The sequence below is a fragment of the Mercenaria mercenaria genome, unplaced genomic scaffold (genome assembly GCF_021730395.1).
Source record: "Mercenaria mercenaria strain notata unplaced genomic scaffold, MADL_Memer_1 contig_2221, whole genome shotgun sequence".
In the NCBI taxonomy this organism is placed as follows: Eukaryota; Metazoa; Mollusca; class Bivalvia; order Venerida; family Veneridae; genus Mercenaria; species Mercenaria mercenaria.
This window is the reverse complement of record NW_026460266.1, coordinates 14043-37875: the sequence shown is the minus strand read 5'-3', so window position 1 is coordinate 37875 and position 23833 is coordinate 14043. Positions and strand designations below refer to the sequence as shown.

The 23833-nt window shown below is 35.7% G+C and overlaps 1 protein-coding gene across 1 annotated transcript; it reads left to right on the top strand.

Moving 5' to 3' along the window:
• The first annotated feature begins 20884 nt into the window (after window positions 1-20884).
• LOC128552267 (uncharacterized protein K02A2.6-like) lies at window positions 20885-22957 on the top strand. The gene is made up of 2 exons (XM_053533294.1): window positions 20885-21623; window positions 22410-22957. The coding sequence occupies exons 1-2, from the start codon at window positions 20885-20887 to the stop codon at window positions 22955-22957; spliced, it is 1287 nt and encodes a 428-aa protein (XP_053389269.1).
• The last annotated feature ends 876 nt before the right edge of the window (window positions 22958-23833 follow it).

Sequence of the window (23833 nt, the reverse complement as noted above, 5' to 3'; positions counted from 1 at the left end):
TTATAATTTGAGTAGAAATACATTTGCTGCTAGTGTTGTTGACTATATTATTATGAATTACGATGTACTGACACTAATTTGCGATATGAATGTTCATGAATTTACCGAGTTTTCGGATCATTGCCCGGTTGATTTCACGTTAGAGTTTAAAGGCATGAATACTTGCTGTGAAGATAATGTGACCTACCAGTACGAAAAAATTGTATGGGAAGATACGGATAACGATGTGTTAAATTGTACATTAAATGAATCTAAGGTGTTATTTGATAATATTATACAGAGTTTATCATCAGGAGTTTCTGATATTTATGTATGTATAAATGAAATGTCGGATGTTATATATAATGTATCGTCTAAACTCAATGGTAGACAGTTTAAGAGTAAGAACAGAGGCAAGAAGGTTAAAAAATCTTTGTGGTTTGACGAAAATTGTAAAATGTTGAAAGCTGCTTTTCACAGACATAAAAGGCTATTTCATAATGACCCAACAAATGTAAATCATATGATATTTTTATCAAGTAGAAGTGAATTTTTTAAAGCTAAGCGTAAAGCAAAACGCTTGTATCAAATTAAAGAAAAGAGAAATCTGTCTGCCATTAGTAAGTCATCCTCAAGAAAATTTTGGAAGTATATAAGTAAATATAAAAATAAGAAATCTAAAGCACAAAATGATATTTCTTTGAGCGATTTTGTAGAACATTTTAAGAAAACTGCCAATACGCAAAATGCAAACGACTTTGACATAAATGATTTTGCTAACTTAGGTGAAAATGTAAATATAGAGGAGTTAGACTGTCCTTTTACTGTTGAAGAAATTTGTAAAATCATCTCTGGTTTAAACAGGCATAAAAGTTGTGATTTTAACAACAATGTAGCAGACTTTTTTATAGACTCTAAAGATTTTATATCTCCTTATCTTGTACAAATGTTTAATGTTATATATGATACTGGTTGTTATCCAGAAGCATGGTGTAAAGGAGTTATTGTGTCTATATATAAGAAAGGTGATTATAACAATCCATCTAATTATCGTGGAATTACCCTTGTTAATGTTATGTCAAAAATTTTCTCTCTTGCTTTACGAAATAATATTAATAAATGGTGTGAAAGTGAAAATATTTTTAACGAAGCACAATTTGGCTTCAGAGAAAATCACAGTACAGTTGACTGTATATTTATACTACACACTATTATTTAAAATATCCTTGCTAGTAAACAAAAGTTATATTGTGCTTTTATTGACTATGAAAAGGCTTTTGACACTGTTATTCATGATGCATTATGGGTAAAACTTATTCAAGCGGGTGTAAGCTGCAAAGCAACTAAAATGGTGAAGGCTATATACCAAAATGTCAAATCATGTATCAAAGATTGTTACAATATGTCCTATTCTGATTTTTTCGATATTTCACTCGGTGTTAAAAAAGGAGAACCACTTTCTCCTGTCTTATTTATACTATTTGTTAACGATATAAGGGAGACAATTGATCTAAATAACATGTCTGAAAATGATGTAAATTTGCTCTCCATATATATGTTACTGTTTGCTGATGATATTGTTTTGTTCACTACTGACAAACAGAGTTTGCAACTGCAACTTAATGCAACTGCGCAATATTCTTAGAAGTGGGGTCTCAAAATAAATGTAAATAAAACAAAAATATGCGTTTTTGAACCAAGAAAAAGTAGGTTAGATTTTGTTTGGACTATTAATACTGAACAAATAGAAGTTGTTGATAGTTTTTGTTATTTAGGTGTCAAGTTCTTCTATACAGGTAATATGGCATATGCTGTAAAAAGTCTATATGAACAAGCTCTCAAAGCCTACAATCACTTGTCAATTTTCAATAAAGTAAGCCTGAGCATTAAAACGAAATTACAATTATTTGACGCCCTGGTGGTACCCATAATTACCTATGGCTGCGAAGTCTGGGGTATTTACAATTTTCAGGACGTGGATAAGTTGCATCATAAATTTTGTAAAAATATTTTAGGTGTTCGTCAGCAAACATCAAATGCTGCTGTTCTTGGAGAACTTGGTAGGTTTCCGCTTTCCCTTATTTGTAAAGAGAGGTCTCTAAATTATTGGTTGAATATTGTGAAAAATCAGAACTCATTGATGAACCAGGTTTATAATGAACAAGTTGTTTTGGGTTATGGCGCTAATAATAAGAACTGGTGTAATAATGTGAAAACGTCTCTTGATATGTTAGGATATAGTGATATTATGTTGAAGTTTGATGCAAATATTAAATACTTTCCTTTGTTAAGTCAACGTTTACGAGATCAATATGTTCAGAATTGGAACGATATTTTAAGTAACCAACCAAAGATGCAATACTATGTAAAGTTTAAAACAGAATTTAAATTTGAAAAATATCTTGATGTTTTACAAAGTGAAAAAGTTAGAACAGAATATTCTAGATTAAGGCTTAGTTCACATAGTCTTGGAATTGAAAGTGGTAGATTCCACGGAATTGACAGAGAGAACAGGATATGTAAAATGTGTACCAGAAATCAAGTTGAAAGTGAATACCATTTCTTACTTTGTTGTCCGTCATTTGCTCATTTACGCCAAAAATTTATCAAAAATAGTTCTTGGGCATCTGTTACCAAATTTACAAATGTTATGTCTAGTTCAAATGTTAGAACCATTAGAAATCTTGCAAAATATGTGTATAGTGCAATGAAAATTAGGAAAGAAAAACTTACAGTTATTGCTGCTTCTTAGAAATGTGTAATATTTATAATGTGCACTGTATTTGTTTGTTGTATTGTATGTATATATTTTCAACATCTTGGCCATATTTATTTAATGTGTTTGTAAATGGCCAAAGGCATTCTATAAATGCTGATTTGCCAATAAACTGAAACTGAAACTGGTGTAATCAGTCTTATATGGATGTGTAGATAGATGATTCCACATCGAAGAGTCAAAAGTCGTCCATTATATTTTTGGCCTTTGACAGACGGACAGATGTTCAAATTTTGCGGATTAAAGGGCAAGATACGAAGTCGAAATTTCGTGTTATTAAATTTCGAGTTACTAAAAGTAATGTTCTTCCGTAATGATACCCTATCAATCAATGTACACTTTAAAAACGAAAAATAAATTATTTTGCATAATAATAAGGATTAAGCATGCGTCGATTTTAAGTGCGGCAATAAAGCTCTATAACTGTACCTATTTAATAATATTCTGCTGTTTATAAGACATAATTGGAAGAAAAAAAAAAAAAAATATATATATATATATATATATATCCTAAATTATAAATATATATTTTCGAATAAATTATGTCTTATAGGATTAATTAAAGTGCACTCTTAATAAGCAATGTGCCTCTGTTCCAATAAATCTGGATTCACAAAGTGTACAAAGTCTGTTTTCAACTTGTTCACCGATATACTAGTACAGGTAAAATGCCAGCAGCGATCTTCCATTTTTTTAGGTTTAGACATAAATAATCACCAATCTTAAATTCTGATTTAGAAAGTCTATAATTAATATGTCTACAACTTTGAAACGATCTGTACGTGCATCTCGTGCATAGCTACAGGTCATTCAGTTCCAACTTTACCAACCATCTAGCAACCAGTTTAAATACAGCTTCTTCCCGAGAACCATCCGACAATGGAACGCACTACCAGCCTCAGTTGCTGAGGCTCCCTCTTTGGCATACTTCAAGAGGGGGCTATCTCCTTCTAAATGGGGACTTTCCTCCAGTTGTGGCATTTTCAATGATAAGACTTCTGAGCTGTGCCGGCGGGGACACTTTCACGCAAGCCGGTCAGCACGTATAGTCTTTTGAGGAATGTCACAACTGGACAATTTTAAATTACTTTTATTTCCTTCTTTAGTTTATTGTACTTGTCGGGGTCTTTTCATACTTTACTCTCCATTTCTCTTTTATCTTTTATCCATGCGCACCGTGATATAATGGTCAAGTTTGGCAGCATCAAGTACAGATGTAGATGTAGATAGAGCAGATGACCATCGGCGATATCGGTCGGGTAACCATTCTGTGTCTCCTACATGGCAAGTACGGGTGTAAATCTGTAGACGCCCATTAAGAACCTCATTGCGCGGTTTTGAATATTATTTATATGCTGGAAATGTTTATTACCCCACAACTATTGGTGTTACGCATAAACTGTAAAAAAATCAAAGCTCTTTGTTAATCATTAATGCTGCCGAGTGCACGTCCAGCCCCTGTTGCTAAAGCGCCACGATTGGCTGAAAAATCGTTCTTTCCCTGGAAATTAATGCCTGTATATTTGAATGTCTTAACAGTCTCCGACTGTGGGTTTAAATATTAAAGATCACTGTCAGGGCGAATAAATTATTAAAAAGAAGACGTTTGAAGTTCATAGACTAAAGAAGAGTTGAAGAATTTCAACAAGGTTTCGAGCTATAGGGCCAGCGCATAGGAGTTTTACCTTAAGGGTAGTTGAATGCTATAGACGATAGCAAATATAGGCTGAGCATCGGAAAGCTGAGATAGAGACCCAGAGTTTGGTAATCCACTGAGATAGTATCCATGCGCACCGTGATATAATGGTCAAGTTTGGCAGCATCAAGTACAGATGTAGATGTAGATAGAGCAGATGACCATCGGCGATATCGGTCGGGTAACCATTCTGTGTCTCCTACATGGCAAGTACGGGTGTAAATCTGTAGACGCCCATTAAGAACCTCATTGCGCGGTTTTGAATATTATTTATATGCTGGAAATGTTTATTACCCCACAACTATTGGTGTTACGCATAAATTGTAAAAAAAACAAAAACTCTTTGTTAATAATTAATGCTGCCGAGTGCACGTCCAGCCCCTGTTGCTAAAGCGCCACGATTGGCTGAAAAATCGTTCTTTCCCTGGAAATTAATGCCTGTATATTTGAATGTCTTAACAGTCTCCGACTGTGGGTTTAAATATTAAAGATCACCTGTAACACCTGTAACATTTCTACAGCTGTAACGTTTAGGCGTATCAATTAAAGATATTCTGGTATGACGTACAGGTAAATCTTTTATGTAGGCTAAGTGCATAATTTCCTTACCGTTTGTTTCCTCGTTCAAAATTTGATGTTCAGTAAATATAACACGGTGTATACCCATATCGGATCCCTCTCTGTAGAAAATGAGAAAACGGATCCCTCTCTGTGCGCGCACAGGACACTCTGTGTGATAAACAATGAACTCCAACGTCAGTCAGCTCGGAAAATCAAATTTTTCGTCCTAAACACATTTTTGTGCATAAAAACATAAGGCCCACGGAATGGCGTAGCTATATACCATTGCTTTTTTATCGTTACATTTGTTTTATCAGTTGACACAAGTCCAAACGAAGATGGAATATAGCCGGAGCCGGAGCAAATATCTAGTACCTTAGATGTGAAGCCGTTGATCCTATCTTATTTGTAAATACACAATATGTGGATATTTTCATCATATTTCCTTAAAAACGGTCTACTTTAGATTTCGTTAATGCTCGGGATCCCTCTCAGTCGGCTCAGTTTTGCCTCACAGGATCCCTCTTGACTCTCTACACACGGCACGGGAACCCTCTCGGACACAATTATTTTTCTATCGGCACAGGTGCCCTCTCAATGTACCTTCAGTGTTAGAGTTATGAAATGGTGTTCGTATTTAAAAGCAAAACAATAATTACAGGTTATTAGCTATGCACAGGTTTTGCAGCGGAAATAGATAGTACGACTATAGGAGCGCAATATTTTTCCGCTAAAGAACGATTGAGTGCATATTTACCGATGCAAAGATGATAACCTTTTTACTACATACGCATACAATGTAATGTAACTGCACTATATTTTTTTTCAATAGTCTGAATAAGATTGACAGTACTGAACTAAATAAAAAAAGTTAATGCCACGCATCCGATATGAAAGTCAGGCGTTAATGTATGTGAGTGAGTGAGTTGGGTTTTACGGCAAATCGACACAAAATGGTCATATATCGCCCGATGTTTTCGGTACAGACTTGTGTGTCCGGGCGGACGGGGGTTTGTTATGGTAAGTACAGATGTGTCGCTGAACCTTTTCAGACTAGCTATGCATGAATGGCTCCTCTTTGTATCAAATCAAATTATACAAATTCGCGTTTAAAGGATATTTGTGTATCACTAAGATATCTACGGAAGAGTATTAGTGCCAGGTGCGTTTTTATTTATTAACTCGAAATTTCAAGTTACTATCTAGCTCTTTTATCAGCAAAACGTCCGTCTGTCAGTCAAAGGCCAAAAATGTAATGGACGACATTTGACTCTTCAAAGTGGAATCATCCATATACACATCCATATATTGTACCGAACATGTAGGGACTTGAACATATACTACAATACATCAATGTATGACCTACTATAGCATCTAAAGCTACTCCAGATTTCAAACTGTATCCAAGATATATACTCTCATTTACATGTATAATATATTCATGTGTTAGGGGCTCGAACTAGGTCGAAAACCTTCCAGACATGGTCAAAATAGTGAAATTGTGAATATTTCCCGGTCACCTTCTATGACCTCTCCTCAAAATTAAGGTCTGTCAAGGTACCCAATCTTGGCTGGACTCATAATTACACTTTCATTTAGGTATGTCTATATTTCATTGACATATGGGCTCAAACTAGGTCGGAAACCTTCCAGACTTAAGCATGGTTTAGGCACCTGAGGTCTTTCTCCAACATAAAAGCTGAGAAGTCGCCTGTGTCGGTGCGACGTTACACCCAACAAAAATAATAAATAAAGATACATTGTTTAAATAGAGATATTTTCTATGAGCAAACGCTGCCATATGACCCTGTAGGGCTACCCAATGACTACACCAGGTACCTAATCTTGGCCAGGACCTATACATCAATGTAAACAATTGTAGTTAGTGACTCGAAATTTCAAGATAAATAACTCGAAATGTCGAGATAGTAACTAGAAATTTTGACTAAGTAACTCGAAATCTCAACATAGTAACTCGAAATTTCGACTTAATAACTCGAAATTTCGAGATAATTTTCGAGTTAGTAACTAGAAATTTCGAGTTAATAAATAACATACACCTGGCACTAATGCTCTTCCGTAGGTATCAGTAAATTTGATAATAAAATTTAAATATGAATGTTATGTGAAATTGCTGATTTATTTTCAATTTAAAAGCATATTAAGGGAAGTTAAAACACCATGATCTATACCCTTAGAAACAGATGTTGTTTTCAATAAGAATACCATCTCAAAATTCTAACACTGAAGTTGAGAGTGCCGGTGCCAATAGAAAATTTTGTTGAATAGGGTTCCCGTGCCGGGTGCAGAGCATCAAGAGGGATCCTGTGAGGCAAAATTGCACCGACTGAGAGGGATCCCGTGGATCAACGAAATCGAAAGTAGGGCGTTTTTAAGGAAACATGATGAAAATATTCACATAAAGTGTGTTTACAAGTAAGATGGGATCAACGACTTCACATTTAAGGAACCAGATATTTGCTATATTTAAGAAAATCGTATTTAAGTTTCATAAACGATGTTCATCCAAGCCAGTACCCTCCGTCTACATTACATCTTCGTTTGGACTTGTGTGAACTGATAAAACAAATGTAACGATAAAAAAGCAATGGTATACAGCTACGTCATTCCGTGGGCCATATGTTTTTATGCACAAAATGTGTTTAGGACGAAAAATTTGATTTTCCGAGCTGACTGACGTTGGAGTTCATTTTTAAGCACAGAGTGTGTCCTGTGCGCGAACAGAGAGGGATCCGTTTTCTCATTTTCCACAGAGAGGGATCCGATATGGGTATACTCCGTGTATAATGATATTCTTTCGATATGATGGTCTATTTGATATGCATGAGTCAATCTTTTCTGCACTTTCGATATCAATGCGCAAGTGCAGTACTGCCAATGACGACACGTACCCTGCCTGTATAAATGCACGGCCGACGGGCCCATAAATAAATAATTATTGAGTCGCTTATATTACAATTTTTCACATGTATGATGCTAATTTGATGGCACTCTCATAAGTAGTCAGAGCATGCTAGTGGCCCTAGTTCATTTGTTGGAGTCGATCACGAACTTAAAAGGTAATGCACTTAACTATACACATTGACGTTATGATGCTGCGGACATTTTCATACGTTTGGTAAGATCGAAAGCATGTTTGTGCAGCTGTTGTGATGAACAATGGGGTGGGTATGTGAGTGGTGTCCCGTTGAAATTCTGATAATATTTTTGAAAGAAGTAACATGAATGGAGCTATTTCAAAGCCTTTAATGCTTTTTATACCTCCAACACATTTATGTGGGGGCATGTAGCGTTGCTGTTGTCCGTACGTCTGCCGTACGTACGTCCCGAAATCGTGTGTGCCCAACTCCTCCCACACTTTAGCCTGATTTGATTCAAACTTTCACAGATGACCAAGCTTGACGCGCAGATGACCATAAAGGAAGGATTTTTTTCTGTGAATATTTTTACTGCAGTTATAACCCTTTGATAATTTTTGCTATATTGAATATAGAGAAAAATATTTTGTGTCCAACTCCTCCGACACTATTAGCCTGATTTGCTTCAAACTTTCACAGATGAATAAACTTTATGTGCAGATCACCATAAAGGATGGATTTTTTTCTTTGACTATTTTACTGCAGTGTCAGAATAATTTGTATGTTTGATATATTGATAATGTTACACATAAGCACAGATAATGCTTGACTCCCTTTTCATGCTATCATTGCTATAATTATTATTGAATTGCTGTTAATAATAGGATTTGGGTCATTTGTGGCTGATTTGGGTTCATTATGTGGATAGCTGGATCCCAGCATCGCACATTATGTCATATACAATAGTTAAAGGGAACCAGCTTTTTGATAGAGCAAGTACTCGTTGTAAAATACTATGTAGAAATTTGGATCAATCAGGAACAAGTTCTATAAATAGCACCAATCAAAGCTCACGTCTGCTATGGTATAAATAGGTAGATGGATCACAGAGAGATCATTCTGTATCCAGCGACCGAAGAAGACACATCGAGGATTCAACTAATAATTTATCCCAGTACCTTGATAAGGAAGTTATTGCAACTACACTGTCAGGGCGGATAAATTATTAAAAAGAAGACGTTTGAAGTTCATAGACTAAAGAACAGTTGAAGAATTTCAACAAGGTTTCGAGCTATAGGGCCAGCGCATAGGAGTTTTACCTTAAGGGTAGTTGAATGCTACAGACGATAGCAAATATAGGCTGAGAATCGGAAAGCTGAGATAGAGACCCAGAGTTTGGTAATCCACTGAGATAATAGGAGAGTTCCAGCTTATAGACGGTTCAGCGTTATTGGCGAAGTCGCCCAAGGCATCGGGGATATACCTGTATGGTAGTTGAATGTTACATGTGATAGCATATAGGCGCTGAGCATCCAGGAGTCCGGGCAATCATATAGAGTTGTAACTTCAATTAAGAGGACAGAGGCCGAGCATCTATGCGATATGACTCGTATGTTGTTGATTCAAAGACTGTCTGACGGGAACTTCAACAAAAAGACCAGTCAAGTATAGAGTCTCCAGCCTAAAGGAGTTTGAGCTAATTATTATTAGTTGAAGATTGTTAGTTTGAAACATTTAGTGATTAGTCTGATCCCTGAAATTATCTAGCTCATAATTGAAAATCATTTACGAGTCAATGGTACACGAATAATTTAGGCAAGGTAGCCAGAGGAAAATTTATGTATGAGATATTTGGTCTCACCAGCTATACGTTTTAACAAAGGACATTCTACATCGTTTGTCAGCTAGTCTAAGACATAGTCACCTTAGCGATAGGACCCATTTCATTGTTCAAGATACTAAAGACGTAGGCACTTCCCTGGGTCATATAACTCGTATTCTGACATGCAGTAATGACCCTTTGATAATATTTACTATATGGAATATAGAAAAAAATCTTATTTGTCCAACTCCTCCCGCAATATACACGCATCAGCAAGAATTGCTTCATACTTTCACAGATGAACAAGCTTGATGTGCAGATGACCATAAAGGAAAGATTTTTTCTGTAAATATTTTTACTGCAGCTGTGGTCCTTTAGAAGTTTTTGCTACATAGAGGATGGCACAGTATAGTGGGGTATCTGTGTCCTATGAACACAATTCTGGTTAATAAAATTTTCATGATACACCACTACCACCTTATCCTTTAATCTTATTTGCAGTTTTAGCATTTTATATTTTTCATTTATGTAAAAGTTGTGTAGGCACGTGCCTTAAGTGCCTTTAAGAAGCTACGTTATTGGACTGTTGTTTATTTAAAGACCAAAGCTTGTATTAATTGGCATATTTGCTGAATAATTTGACTGCCAGAACAATCAATTTTCTTAATAACAATATCGAAACACCTTATATTTAAACACTGTCAAAACAATTTTTTCGGTTTTTGTTAGTGCGTTCCAATAGCGATCCATTGAAACCGTTGAATCAAGAAATGGTTGCAATGGATCGCTAATGGACTGATGTTTTTTTATTAAATTTAAAGCGAGTCTGGAATCATAATTATGGTTTTTTATCCCTTCAATTTACCATTCACAGCATACCTTCTACTTGCCATGGTTATATTATGTAATCTTATCTTAGAAATAAGAGGAGGGGGTGCATTTTGTAGGTAATAAGAATAGAGGATGGGCAGGATGGATTTATTGAAGAGGAAATGATGGTAGTTATTTCATTTATGTCCAATATGATTTACAAATAAACGTATTTTCTTAATACATGTAACAATTAAATATAAATAAAAGCATGTTTATATTGTGATTTTTAAAGAGTTCAATAGAATAAATGATAGAATTCCAATATGCGTGGTGGGAATGGTTGTGGAAAGACGTGTTTTAGTAACTGACATTTTAAAAGAAGATTTTTACTTTATAGTTCAGGTTTTATGTGTATATACGTATTTGGTGGTATTATCCAGGAACTATGTGTTAAATTGATACTGCTTTTAGTATTCTCCATAGTGAATTGCGGAGAAAAACTTTAGAGTTTCTTTGTGTGTGAAAAAACGTGACCTGGCGGCCATGACAGTTTATGAAATTTCAGACTTCGATTTTAGTTTTAAACATTGTTTTACTGAACTTTTATCCATTTAAATACATATTAAACTGTCAGGAATGAGCAATGCTAGAGTGTTTTATGATTTTAGATATTTTTAACGCGAAAAACTGATTAACTTTCAAAACTGCTGTGCCAACGAGAATTTTATTATATTTTAACCACGCATCTTACCAGAACTTTTAAAACAAAAAAGCATAGCCATCATTATAGAGCAGCATATACACATGAGTAAAGGCCCATGTGCTTACCCAAAACTGCAGTGAAAGCATACCTCTGGCACAGGTTGAAGGCCCTTGGACCGTGTTCTCCACTTTATGAACAGTTATCTCTGTAAAAAAATAGTGAATATAGTGACGGAACTGAATCGAACCAAGTGTCCGAATACGATTTCTACGCAACTCTTAATTTCCTGAAAAGTACTGTAAGAGAGGTTAGATTAGCAAAAAACTGTATAGTAACCTCCCTGCGGCTTGAACTACTTGATTCGAACCATATGTCTGTGTAATAGTTCCAAATACAAGACTTAAATATTCTAGAAATCTGAAAATCGTCTAGATTATTTGTATACTCGGTTAACGTGAATGAGATTGAACCTTACTGTGACTGATTACTGGTTTTCTTATGCATGATTGCCATCAAATCTTGAGAAAATAAACACTGATAAAAATTAAGTAACTTGTGAAAACCATAGTGTTCGAGAATAATTTTTATTACTTCTTATCTTCTGAGTGTGTCGTTAGATCAGCAAAATTGTAAAGCAACTTCGAAGTGGCTTGAGTGACTTTATTTGGACCATTTGTCTGTGCAGAAGTCTTAACGCAAGACTTATCCTAGAAATCTGAAAAACGCCCAGATTATTGATGTATACTGTAAGAGTAAACAAACTTTACTATAGTTGAATTATGGTTACCATTTGCATGAACGCAATTAAAGTTTTAATGATATTTTAGAAAAAACTTTTATAAATAAAAAGACTTGCACAAGCACAAACTGTGACATTACAACAAACCAATAGTAATATTGGTAAAAAAGAAAAAAACTAGAACTATATGTAAAGTGTTTATTAGGGACAAAAGTACACATTATAACTGTTTTTTAAAATTGAACCGTGCCATCAACGAATAAAGCAAAAATATGGCTCTGGCACGTAGAAACAGTCGAGATTCTCCACTTTTACCAAGTAACAGTATATCATCTCACTTGGGCACACGTGATTACACACTGAATCAAGAAAAATCTGTTCATAAGAAAAGACTAGCATGTGAAAAACCATTTATTAATATAGTACCAAAAGATAATGGAAAACAAGTAAAGATAGAATGCAGTGCTGGATGTTATGAACTTTTAAAAGCCCAAATTTTAGACTCGCAGAAAACTAAACACATATATGATAAACATTGCATTGTCATAGAAGAACAAATCGTAGTGGACCTTTCTGGAAATAGACCTAAACATATTATTCGCGCATATAACAAACTGAGTACAGGTGCCAAAGGGAAGAAGCATAACTTTACTATTAATATGTATAACACACAAAGCACTCTTTTAATAAATGGAGAAGTGTTAGTATCTTTCATGGACATAATACAGAATGATCCAAACTCCTCCAGTATTGACAGGAATATAGCAGAATTAATTGATAGGTGTATTAATCATAGCGTGAAACATCCAGATGTAAACACCAGCATGGTAGGCGATATAGAAGGTTCAAACCAGATTAAAATCAAACTTGTTACTGAAAACGACAGAGAGCAACGAGAAGAAGGAGAACCTGAAAACTCAGATGTCTGCCCACACTGTTGTAACTTGGTAGCAGCACATGGCATTCAGTGCGATGACTGTCACAGATGGCTTCATTATGAGTGTGAAAAAATTGATAAAGAACTACTTGAATTCCATAGTAATGATGAAATTTACATTTGCATTGCTTGTAGACATTTAATATCACTACCCGTACAGTATTTCTCTCCAACAAGTGAACATATAAACTCTTTACTTAACCCAGAAAGTCGACGACTCCACACGAAGCAATAGAAATAAATGATACAGTGTCAGACACTCCTATTTGTGAATCGGATGTTCTACAAAAACAAAACAACCTTCAAAATGAAGATAACATACATGCTGATATAGACCAAACTACATTAAAAACTTCTGAACATCAACCTCATAGACAGACCAAATCGAATGATGAAACGTCCAATGCTGATAAACTGTCAAACGACAATGTGAAACAAAAACAAAACAAACGTACTTAAAAAAAAAACAGAAACAAATACACAAGAAATGAAACAACAACTAGAACATACGGCAACAGTAATTAAAAATCTGGAACAAAAGATAATAGATCTTGAACAGACTAATGAACTCTTGAAAAGAAATGCGTCACATTTACCAACGGCAGCATATAGGAATCAAGTAAATTATGAACAACAAAATGAAAAACCCAAATCTGAACTTGGAATGCCTAACTTACTTGAAAAATTATCACAAATGGAGATAAACATGAGAATCTCTCAAATGGAGCAAAATCAACAATTAATTCAAATTCAAATACAGCAACAGCAACTAATGCAGACAACGGTAAACCAACTTCTACCACAACAAATGATGCAAATGGCAAGTCTCAACTGTAGGCCTTGGACCAACCCAGTCTCACCTGCAATGCCGCAATGGGGGTATAGTCATTTTCCACCACCACCAAACAACAATAAACAGCAGACATTATGGAGACCACCACAGATGTTCCATCACCCACAAGTTATTCCACATCAGCAAGTTCAACAACAGCTATACACACAGGTCAATCCAGTACAACGTAATCCACACAATTTGATGAATGCAGCCAATCCATCACAGGATGAATTACCCAAACAAATAGAAAAAAACCTCTCATTCTCAGAATACAGAAACATACCATAAAGGAAATATGAATCAAACCTTAATAGTTCAAGAAAACCAAGAACATCTTCATAGGGAAAGTAATGTGACCCATAATATTGATCATGGGAATCATAAACCTAATGCATCTGCTGAAAAGCCACCTACGGTACTAGAAATGGTCACTGGACAACCGCTCCGGAAATGATGCAATCAGTTCCAGAATAATCCGAGAATGCATTTAACACCTAAGAAGGTTAGATTCCAGGAACAGACAGAAGAGACGTAAAAAAATGAACGATCTCAACAACAACAACAACAACTTGAGAATGAAAACGAAATTTGCGAGGATAGTGAGACCATATCAAATGCTTTTTTGGGACACGGCCGAGCGTCAACAAGACTAGATCGGAACAAAATAATAAACAACACACTATTTCCATAGCTACCTTGAATGTGAAAAATGTCAAAGGCAATACCTTATTTTTAGAAAATTTGTTACAAAAGCATGATATCATCTGTCTTCAAGAACATTGGTTATTTGATTTTGAACTCAAACTCTTAAATACAATCTCTACTAAACATTTAGCACATAGTAAAGCTGTTGACACAAACAACCCAGTGCCCCCTTTACAAATACCTAGAGGCTACGGAGGAACGGCGATTATCCATAGAAATGATTGGAATATAAAAATCACTAGGCACCCAGATGGACAAGATAGAATTGTTGTTCTAGAACTTCATACTAACCCTAGAACATGTGTAATTAGTGCCTATATGCCCTCCAGGGGTAACAACACCAAAGATGACTATCAGTCTACTCTAGATGAGCTAAATGAAGTGTTACAAAAATTTAATAATACACATGCAGTTTTAGTCTGTGGAGACATGAATGCGTCTCTCACAAGAGAACCAGAAAACAATCATGACAAACTCCTGAAACAATTTGTTAATGCAAATGGCTTAATTACAAAACAAATAGGAATACTTACGTTTATACACCCAAACGGGCAGGACAAACATGAAATTGACTATATACTTATAAATGAAAACGCACATAGTCTCATTACGGAAGTGAAAGTGAATACAGAAGATCACCAGAATACATCTGATCATTTATGTATCTCAACAAATCTAAATATAAAATTTGAACGGACAGATATTAAACAGGTAGAAACTCAATCTAAACCCAATTGGAACAAGTGTGACAATAGTACTTACAAAACTCTTACCAAGAATTTACTGAATACACCAGATAATACAAAGGACACAAATATTGAAAATCAAATAACTTCTTAACAGATGTATTAAAACCCCGCAGAAATGAAAAGTATTCCCTCAAGGAAGAAAGGACGTAAACGATCAAACTTAAAAATCGTTGGAAAAGAGGTAAGAGACGCTTCAAAAGAAAGTAAACAAAAATGGTGGGAATGGAAGAACAATGGCTCTCCAAAGACTCCTGGTAACTCTAGCAATGATAGCTGCAAAGAAAATACTAAGAAAAGCTCAGAGACAGGCTCATAATAAAAACAAACAATTGAAACTGGAGAATATAATGAACAGTAAAGGTGATGACAAAATGTTCTACAAAATTTTACGAGAACGACGTTCCACTTCTGCAACTCAAACTGAAATACTAACTATAAATGGTCAACCTATTGACTCCCCTGAAGAAATTACGAAAGCATGGGCAGATTATTTTGAAAACCTAGCAAAACCACTACAAGATGATAACTTCAATGATGAATATCTACAGAGAATATTGGAAGACAACGAACTCATTGAGAATATCTGTGAAACAAACACTAATTCTATTCCTTTGGTTACATTGAAAGAACTTAAAGTTGCAATACATGGACTAAATAATAACAAAGCATCTGATGTGTATGGTCTCACAGCTGAACATATTAAAAACGGAGATAAAGCTATACTATATGCATTATTAGATATCATTAACTCCATCATTATTGACAAAAAGATACCTACTAGTCTTAAAATTAGAATCCTCACTCCTGTATACAAAAAAGGTAGTGCAGATAATCCTGCAAACTATAGAGGCATCTCAGTTACCCCTATTATTCTCAAAATCCTGGAACGAATACTAAATACTCGACATGATGAAATATTACTACATTCACAGTCACAACTACAGTATGGATTCACAAAAGGCAAATCGAGTCTCACTGCAGCTTTTATAATAACTGAGTGTATATTAGAAACAAAGACAAATAAACAACAAATGATTCTTACTATACTGGACACACAAAAGGCATTTGATGTGGTAGCCCATAGTATTCTGCTACGCAGATTGTATTTTAATGGCATTGTAGATGCTGACTGGCTGCTTCTCAAAGACCTGTATCAAAACATGTCCTCTGCTGTCAAATGGAAAGGACTAATGTCTAAAAATTTCCCACTTTTACAGGGTGTAAGACAAGGAGGGGTGTTATCATCTGGTCACTACAAAAGGTACAACAACCCATTACTTATACAATTAGAACAAAACTTTGATGGTGTCAGAATAGGAACAACTAAAATTCAACATGTAACTTGTGCAGACGACCTTGCACTTGTATCTACAAAAGATAAAGAGATGAAACAGATGGTCTTACAAGTCCAAGAATATAGTAATGACACTCGATATAGAATAAACCCAACAAAAAGCAGTACCATACAATATAACTAAAAAAAACTCTCGATAATCCAAAATTACATAGTAAAACCATTGATCTTACTGACAAAACTGTGCATCTAGGTATTACTAGACGTCAAGATGGAAAAGTAAACATCCAAGAAAGAGTCGAACGTGGAAGACGGACTGTGTATTCTTTAATGGAAGCAGGATGTCATGGGAAAACAGGGGTTTCACAACAAATAAAAGCACACTATTGTACTATGTATGTAGTCCCAAGATTTACCTATGGGCTTGAAACACTACCACTTACTAAGAAAGATGAACTGACCCTGGAAAAATTTCAAATTAAAATCTTAAAACAAATCCAGCATCTACCTGATCGTACTGCAACAACTGCAACAGCAGCTCTACTAGGAATACTTCCAGTTCAAACACTAATTCACAAAAAATTGTTAAATCTATTTTACTCCATCCCGACCAACCCTGACACAAAAGAATATGATATCGCAGTCCGACAAATGGCAGTGAAATCAATTGAAGATAACAGTATGGTTTCCAGAGCAAGACGTCTGCTGATACAGTATAACCTCCCCAAAGCTTATGAAATCTTATCTGACCCACCAAACAAGGAAAGATGGAAAGATATGCCAAGATATGCAATCAACCATAGTGTAGAACAGGACTGGAGTAATGATATTAGAGAGAAGTCATCATTAAAGTACCTAAACCCTCTCACCCTGAAAGTTGGAAAGACACATTCAGTATATGCAACTGTCAGACCGAACATTCATGATATTCAGAAAGCAGAGTTGAAAGCTGAATTCTTAACAGGTACATACACTCTACAGGCAAACAGAGCAAAATGTAATCAGTTCCAGGTTGATCCGACATGTGGTGTATGTAAAAAACACCCAGAAACTCGCGAACACATGATCGCAATCGGTGAAAAGTACACAACAATTAGAAATCAATTTATATCAAGAACTGCTAGCATTCTTAATCAATCAGTTCACATCATACAAACATTGACTCCAATCTAATACAAATGGTATTAGATTGTTCTCAACCAGAATTTCAAAAAGTAATACCAATTAAAGACTCTAGTATAGAGCAATTAGAACTATATTCAAGAAAATTCCTATTTGATCTACATGTTCTAAGATCAAAATTGCTTGAGGGAGTTATGTAATAATAAACTGATATGTGCATCTGACAGTTGAAATACTCGTGTAAATATGTCCCATATAACGTACATACATATGATAACAGAGAATAAACTTTGGGAGGCACATGTGTATATGCTCAGTGTACATTATAAAATTTTAATATCAGTGAAATATACTACAGTAAGGCACTTATGAATAATAGAGAATCGTGTATGTCTACCGTATACAGTAAAATATTAATATCAATGTAATATACTTAAAGCATCCGCGAATTATAGTGAATTTCAGTTTAACTTGAAATTAGTTAGAAGCTGCGAATGTATTAAGATTTCAATAAAATAAGGCTAAAAGCAACCATAAGGTAATTCCTGGATAAACGTCTTTTCATTCTTGGATTGGATATATTATTCTGTGGTGATCTTCGATTCGTCGACTCTGGGTTCATCTTAATTTTTGGGAAAGGATTACTACCCGCCTTCGATATTCACCAAGAGAGTCTCTTGGGTGCTCCGACAAGTCAACGGAGGAAACTTCAAGACAACAACAACAACAACAATGTGGCTGTGGCTAAGGTTCTTGTAACGGGACCTCTAGATTAAAACAACCCCTACAGGTCCTGTAATCAATATGAATACTGAGAATGATACTTACAAAGAGGAGACTATATTTTATCTTTAAAACCAGGAGATGGTTTCAAATGTTTGCTCTCGTATTTTTCTCATCGTTTTAAATCCATTGTAAGTGACAGGAAACAAGTAAAATCTATTTATAATAATTCAATCCCGACGGATAAATACGATCGCAAGTAATAAAATAAGTAGAACTTTTTACGCCGTGATCGGAAGCTGTTATCAAATTCTTGTTTTTTCCTGGACTTATAAATTTAAATAATAAACTTAATGTCTCCTTTAGTATTTACGACATGCGGATTGTGTTCATGAATTGTTGAATTCGTTTTATTGCTCGGGTAAATAAATAACGGTGACTACCTCAACAACTAATCATAACTTTTACCAGCAATTACCTTACACACTAGGAATATGTTTTATAAATCATGATAATCAGGCAAAACACACTAAATTCTTTTTGACAATCTATCTTAGCAAAGAGCTATAAATTTGATCTTGGAAACAAACTCGAAATCGATTCACAGTTAGTTATATATAGATATATGCCCATATATACAGGTTATCTCTTGAATCTGGCCTAGTACCCAGTGACTGGAAAAAAGCCACCGTAGCCCCCGTATTTAAAAAAGGTCTCAAGTCTAAACCTAATATAACTACCGTCCAAATTCCTTAACTTGCATGGCTTCTAAACTCCTTGAACACATTGTTGTTTCCAATCTTATGGCCTGTTTTGACAAGCATAAGCTACTTAGCCAGTTCCAGCACGGCTTTAGGTCAGGTCACAGTTGTGAGACTCAGCTGATTAATTTCACTCAGGAACTTTATAACAACACTGAACAGGGTCAACAAACAGATGTTATTGTTATGGACTTTTTGATAAGGTTGATCACATTAGGTTAATTTATAAGCTACAATGCCTTGGAGTCAACCCACAAATTACCAAATGGGTCAAACCCTTACTGTCAAACCGATCACAGAAAGTCGCTGTTGATGGTCATTTTTCCATTTTCCATTCCTGTACTGTCTGGAGTTCCCCAGGGGTCTGTTCTCGGGCCTTGTCTCTTCCTGGTATATATCAGTGACTTACCAGACTCGGTCAAATGTAATGCAAGAATGTTTGCAGATGACACCATAATATAACTTACCATCAACTCCATTTCAGATAGTATATCTCTGCAACAAGACCTCATTAGCTTAGAAACCTGGGAGAAGACATCCCTGTAAACATGAAGTCATTGGGCCAACGACGGAAAACCGTCAAAGGATTATCGTTTTTGGGCCACTGTTGGCCCAACAATGATTAATAAATATTGTAAATACAGCTGTTGGGCCAACGTTGAAGCAACGTCAAATTTCAGTCAGAGATATCTCTGCATTGGCCCAATATTGATTTTCAGGGAAAGACTTACACGGAGAAAACATCGTTGGCCCAACTTTGGCCCAAATGAGATGTAATAATATTCTATCTATAGTGATCTATAATTATATATTTTACAGGTCACTGTTTTATCATAAGCCCCTACAGGGTACAATCATAAAATGTTTACAATAAACCTGTTGAATATTCCAGAACATGAACTCTCGTTAACCCGAGTTATGTAAGAAATCCCAGAAAATGTAGTTAATTTTACTCTCATGGCGAGATTTCTAGCTACATAGACACGTGAAGTAAAGGAAACTATTGTACATGTGATAGATCTAGATTTAACAAAACCTCGGTCTCTTCTGAAAGCTTACGAGAGCACAATAGCTATAAACTGTAAGTAGAAGTTTTTGGATATTTTTGATAAAGTTGTGGAATCTTATAGAGAATTTCTTTTTATAGCCTGTAGTATCCATGTGACTTGAACATATGTTGAATATTTTTAAATTTCTAAAACTGGCGGATGTGTGACTAGTGTTGAGTATTTAATATAACTCGTATTCTCGTTAATTTTAACATATTTTTCCCGGTTAAATACAGACAAAAATAAATTTCATACATTTTACGCAAGTTTATGTCCACAGGTTTATGTGCATCTGTATAGATATTGTTATCAATTTAACGTAGATGGTTTAATCAACATTATGGTTTTCGATTTTTTACAGGCCGGGTGTGTAGTGTTGTTAAATACAATGTCAATCAAGTGATAGCAGCTCCTCCCACTAACTCCCTAGCAGAAGGATATCTCTCTCATACCATTATAAGTTAGTTGAATACATGCATGCGATATGACCACTTGTAGTGTCTTAGTAAATAAACTTGTAGAATAGTTTTATTGAGTTACTCATTTCTCAATACAGTACAATGGCGACGAGGATAAAAAAAGTTGACTTACAATAAATTGAAATAAAAAGTATACTTTCAAGGAAACGCTGGAATTTATGTTTACACATATAAACAGGAACTTAAAAGTTTAGAACACTTTTGGACACCTTTGTTACAATAACTGTCATTTATCTATAACACTGATATTTTGACAATAAATATGGCACAAGGATTACCAGTTTTTCCCGCATTTAGTGTAAACGAGCCTGGCATAGGCCCAAGGTGGAAAAAATGGACAAACCGCTTTGAAAATCTTATGATTGGAATGAATATCAAAGACAAAACGCGACAACGTGCATTATTTCTTCACTATGTAGGGGAAGAAGTCAACGACATATTTAATACATTGCAAGGCACCGGGGACGATTATGAAACCGCAAAAACACAACTGACTGAATATTTCGCACCAAAAAAGTGCACTGAGTACGAAATCTTCAAATTTCGACAGGCCAAACAGGACTCGAGCGAAAACGTAGACAGTTTTCACACGCGATTGAGGGCATTAAGCAGGAATTGCGAATTTCCTGACACAGACAAAGAAATTAAATCGCAAATCGTTCAAGGTTGTACCTCCACACGGTTACGTAGGAAGGCTTTACGAGATGATCTGACGTTGGACAATTTAATAAAGGGAGCACGTGCCCTGGAACTATCGGATCTACAAGCGTCCGAAATTGAGAACAATTCAAAGAACGATGCAGTGAATGTCATGAAATCGAAACACAAGTCAGCATCAACAAAACACAACTCTTATTCGACAAGAAAGAAGGCAACATGCAAATATTGTGGATACGAATACCCACATCAATCAGGAAAATGTCCGGCGGACGGAAAGACGTGCACATACTGCAAAAAGAAAGGTCATTTTGAAAACGTGTGCAGGTCCAAGCAGAGAAATCGTAGGAAAAACGTAAACAGAATGGATGATGAAAGCTCTCAAAGCGAAACTGAAAAACACAAAGACAAATATCAAACAGGGAATGCCACGTACCAAAAACGCAGCCTCCCCAAAACGAAACCCACAGCACGCATACCACAAACACACACACACATACACGCACGCACACACAAAGCCAACACACTAGGACAAAACGAACAAACAGAGGAACACAGTTGGGCACCGCCTTGGAACGGTCAGTGGCAAAAACACCACTTGGGAGCTTAAACCGGTTTATGGTGCGCACCCAACCTCACTCTTACCCCCACCATGTTCCAAAGACACGGGACAGTGTAAATAAAAGTAATCCCCTCCAGGTGAATCTCTAACATACGTAATGGAAACAAAAAGGCATGGCATGTAAAACACAAAAATGCTCGTGTAAAAATATATAAAAAGCAAACCCATAGAACCAAAAACGTATGTACTCAATGCCTTTTCAGAAGACAGAGCAACAAGAGAAACACCCTTAAGGGCCCGACGAAACAGGCCAGAAGACAGATATCAAAACAGTTCAGTCCTGGTAGGATTTAAAAACTGCTTATCATAGAGTCCTCCCCCTCTTCCGTCAGACACAATCAAAGAGGGAAGCGTAGTGTCCAACTGTAAACGGTTTGAACACTAAACATGCGGTATGTCTCAAAACAGTTGGGTCGTAACCTCTTTTAATAATACATTTGGAAAATTACCATGGCCCAAGAAAGTCAAAATAGAAACGAAAATGAAAATAGCATATTTGGATTATCAGTGAATTCGTTGCAGTCATCAAGACCTAATTTGACCATCCAAATAAACGGTCAGTCTGTCAAGGCATTGATAGACACAGGGTCGTCTATAAATGTAATTGATGAAAGGACATACAGCAAGCTAAAAAACAAAGTGACTCTCAGTAAGGTAGACACGAAAGTATATGCTTATGGTGCTAATAAAGTGGACTTATTAGGAAAGTTCCAGGCTACAATTGAAACCAAACACAAGATCACAACAGCTCCAGTATATGTGGCAAAAGGTAAAAGTTGCAACTTGTTATCTTATTTGACATCTGTTGATCTCCAGGTTATTCCTGAAATAAGTGTCATAACACAGAATAAGGTCGATGAACTTTGCGATAAATATGGATCTGTCTTCAAGGGTATTGGAAAAATGAAAGACACTGAAGTAAAGTTGTATGTTGACAAAAATGTTCAACCTGTCACCCAACCGTACAGACGCATACCTTTTCATCTGAGAAAACAAGTTGAAGATGAGCTCCAAAGGCTTGAAAAGTTAGACATCAATGAGAAAGTAGAGGCATGAAGATGAAAAAAACTTTTTCTGGATCAATGACTTGAGAATCACTTGACCCAGAATGTTGAAACTTCATAGGATGATTGGGCATGCAGAGTAGATAACCCCTGTAGATTTTGGACTCACTCGATCAAAGATCAAGGTCACAGAGGCCTGAACATGGAACACGGTTTACTTGAGAACCATTTGACCCAGAATTTTGTAACTTCATAGGGTGATAGGACATGCCAAGTAGATATTCTCTATTGCAGCCAAACATTAGTGTATCTTTGTCTTCCGCTCCTATCCTCTATTGACTTCTTGCCTATTACGACTATGCATTGGGGGACTAGGGAGACATGGGCATCTTCTAATTTGAAATTTAATTGTCCTCATTCGAAGGAGGATGGATATATTGTAAATATTAATGTTTGATGATGGATGTTGATCTGTCTGTAGACAAATCAGTTTCCGGATGATAACCTGAGAACGCTTGGGCCTAGGATCATGAGATCGGGAGATTTGTCATGACCAGCAAATGACCCCTATTGGTTTTGAGTTCAGGAGGTCAAAGGTCAATATCACATTGACAATAGAACTTTTTTGCCAGAAAACTAGATTATGCTTTGGTCTAAGATCACATTTGATACGGAGGTCATTTGAGACTGGTAAATGACCCATGATTATTGATTTAAGATCAATACGTTAAATGTCCAGTAGGCACTGACCAAATAGTTTCTGTTCCTTTTCAGTTAATTCATGCAAGTGTTCTACAAGCTCTTGTTATAACTAGAATATCCAAATAACACATAATTATCAATTAGTCCATGACCTTTGCTCACATTTACTGTTATTCCCCTTGTTCCAGTAAAAGCAGGGTGTTTCCCATTGATTTGTTAAAAAAAT

Bases quoted from the DNA above. Each gene is read 5' to 3' on its own strand.
- LOC128552267 (XM_053533294.1), top strand. From the start codon at position 20,885: ATGGCACAAGGATTACCAGTTTTTCCCGCATTTAGTGTAAACGAGCCT. The intron at 21,624-22,409 runs GTAGGAAAAACG...TTGGATTATCAG, and splicing joins CAGGTCCAAGCAGAGAAATC to TGAATTCGTTGCAGTCATCA.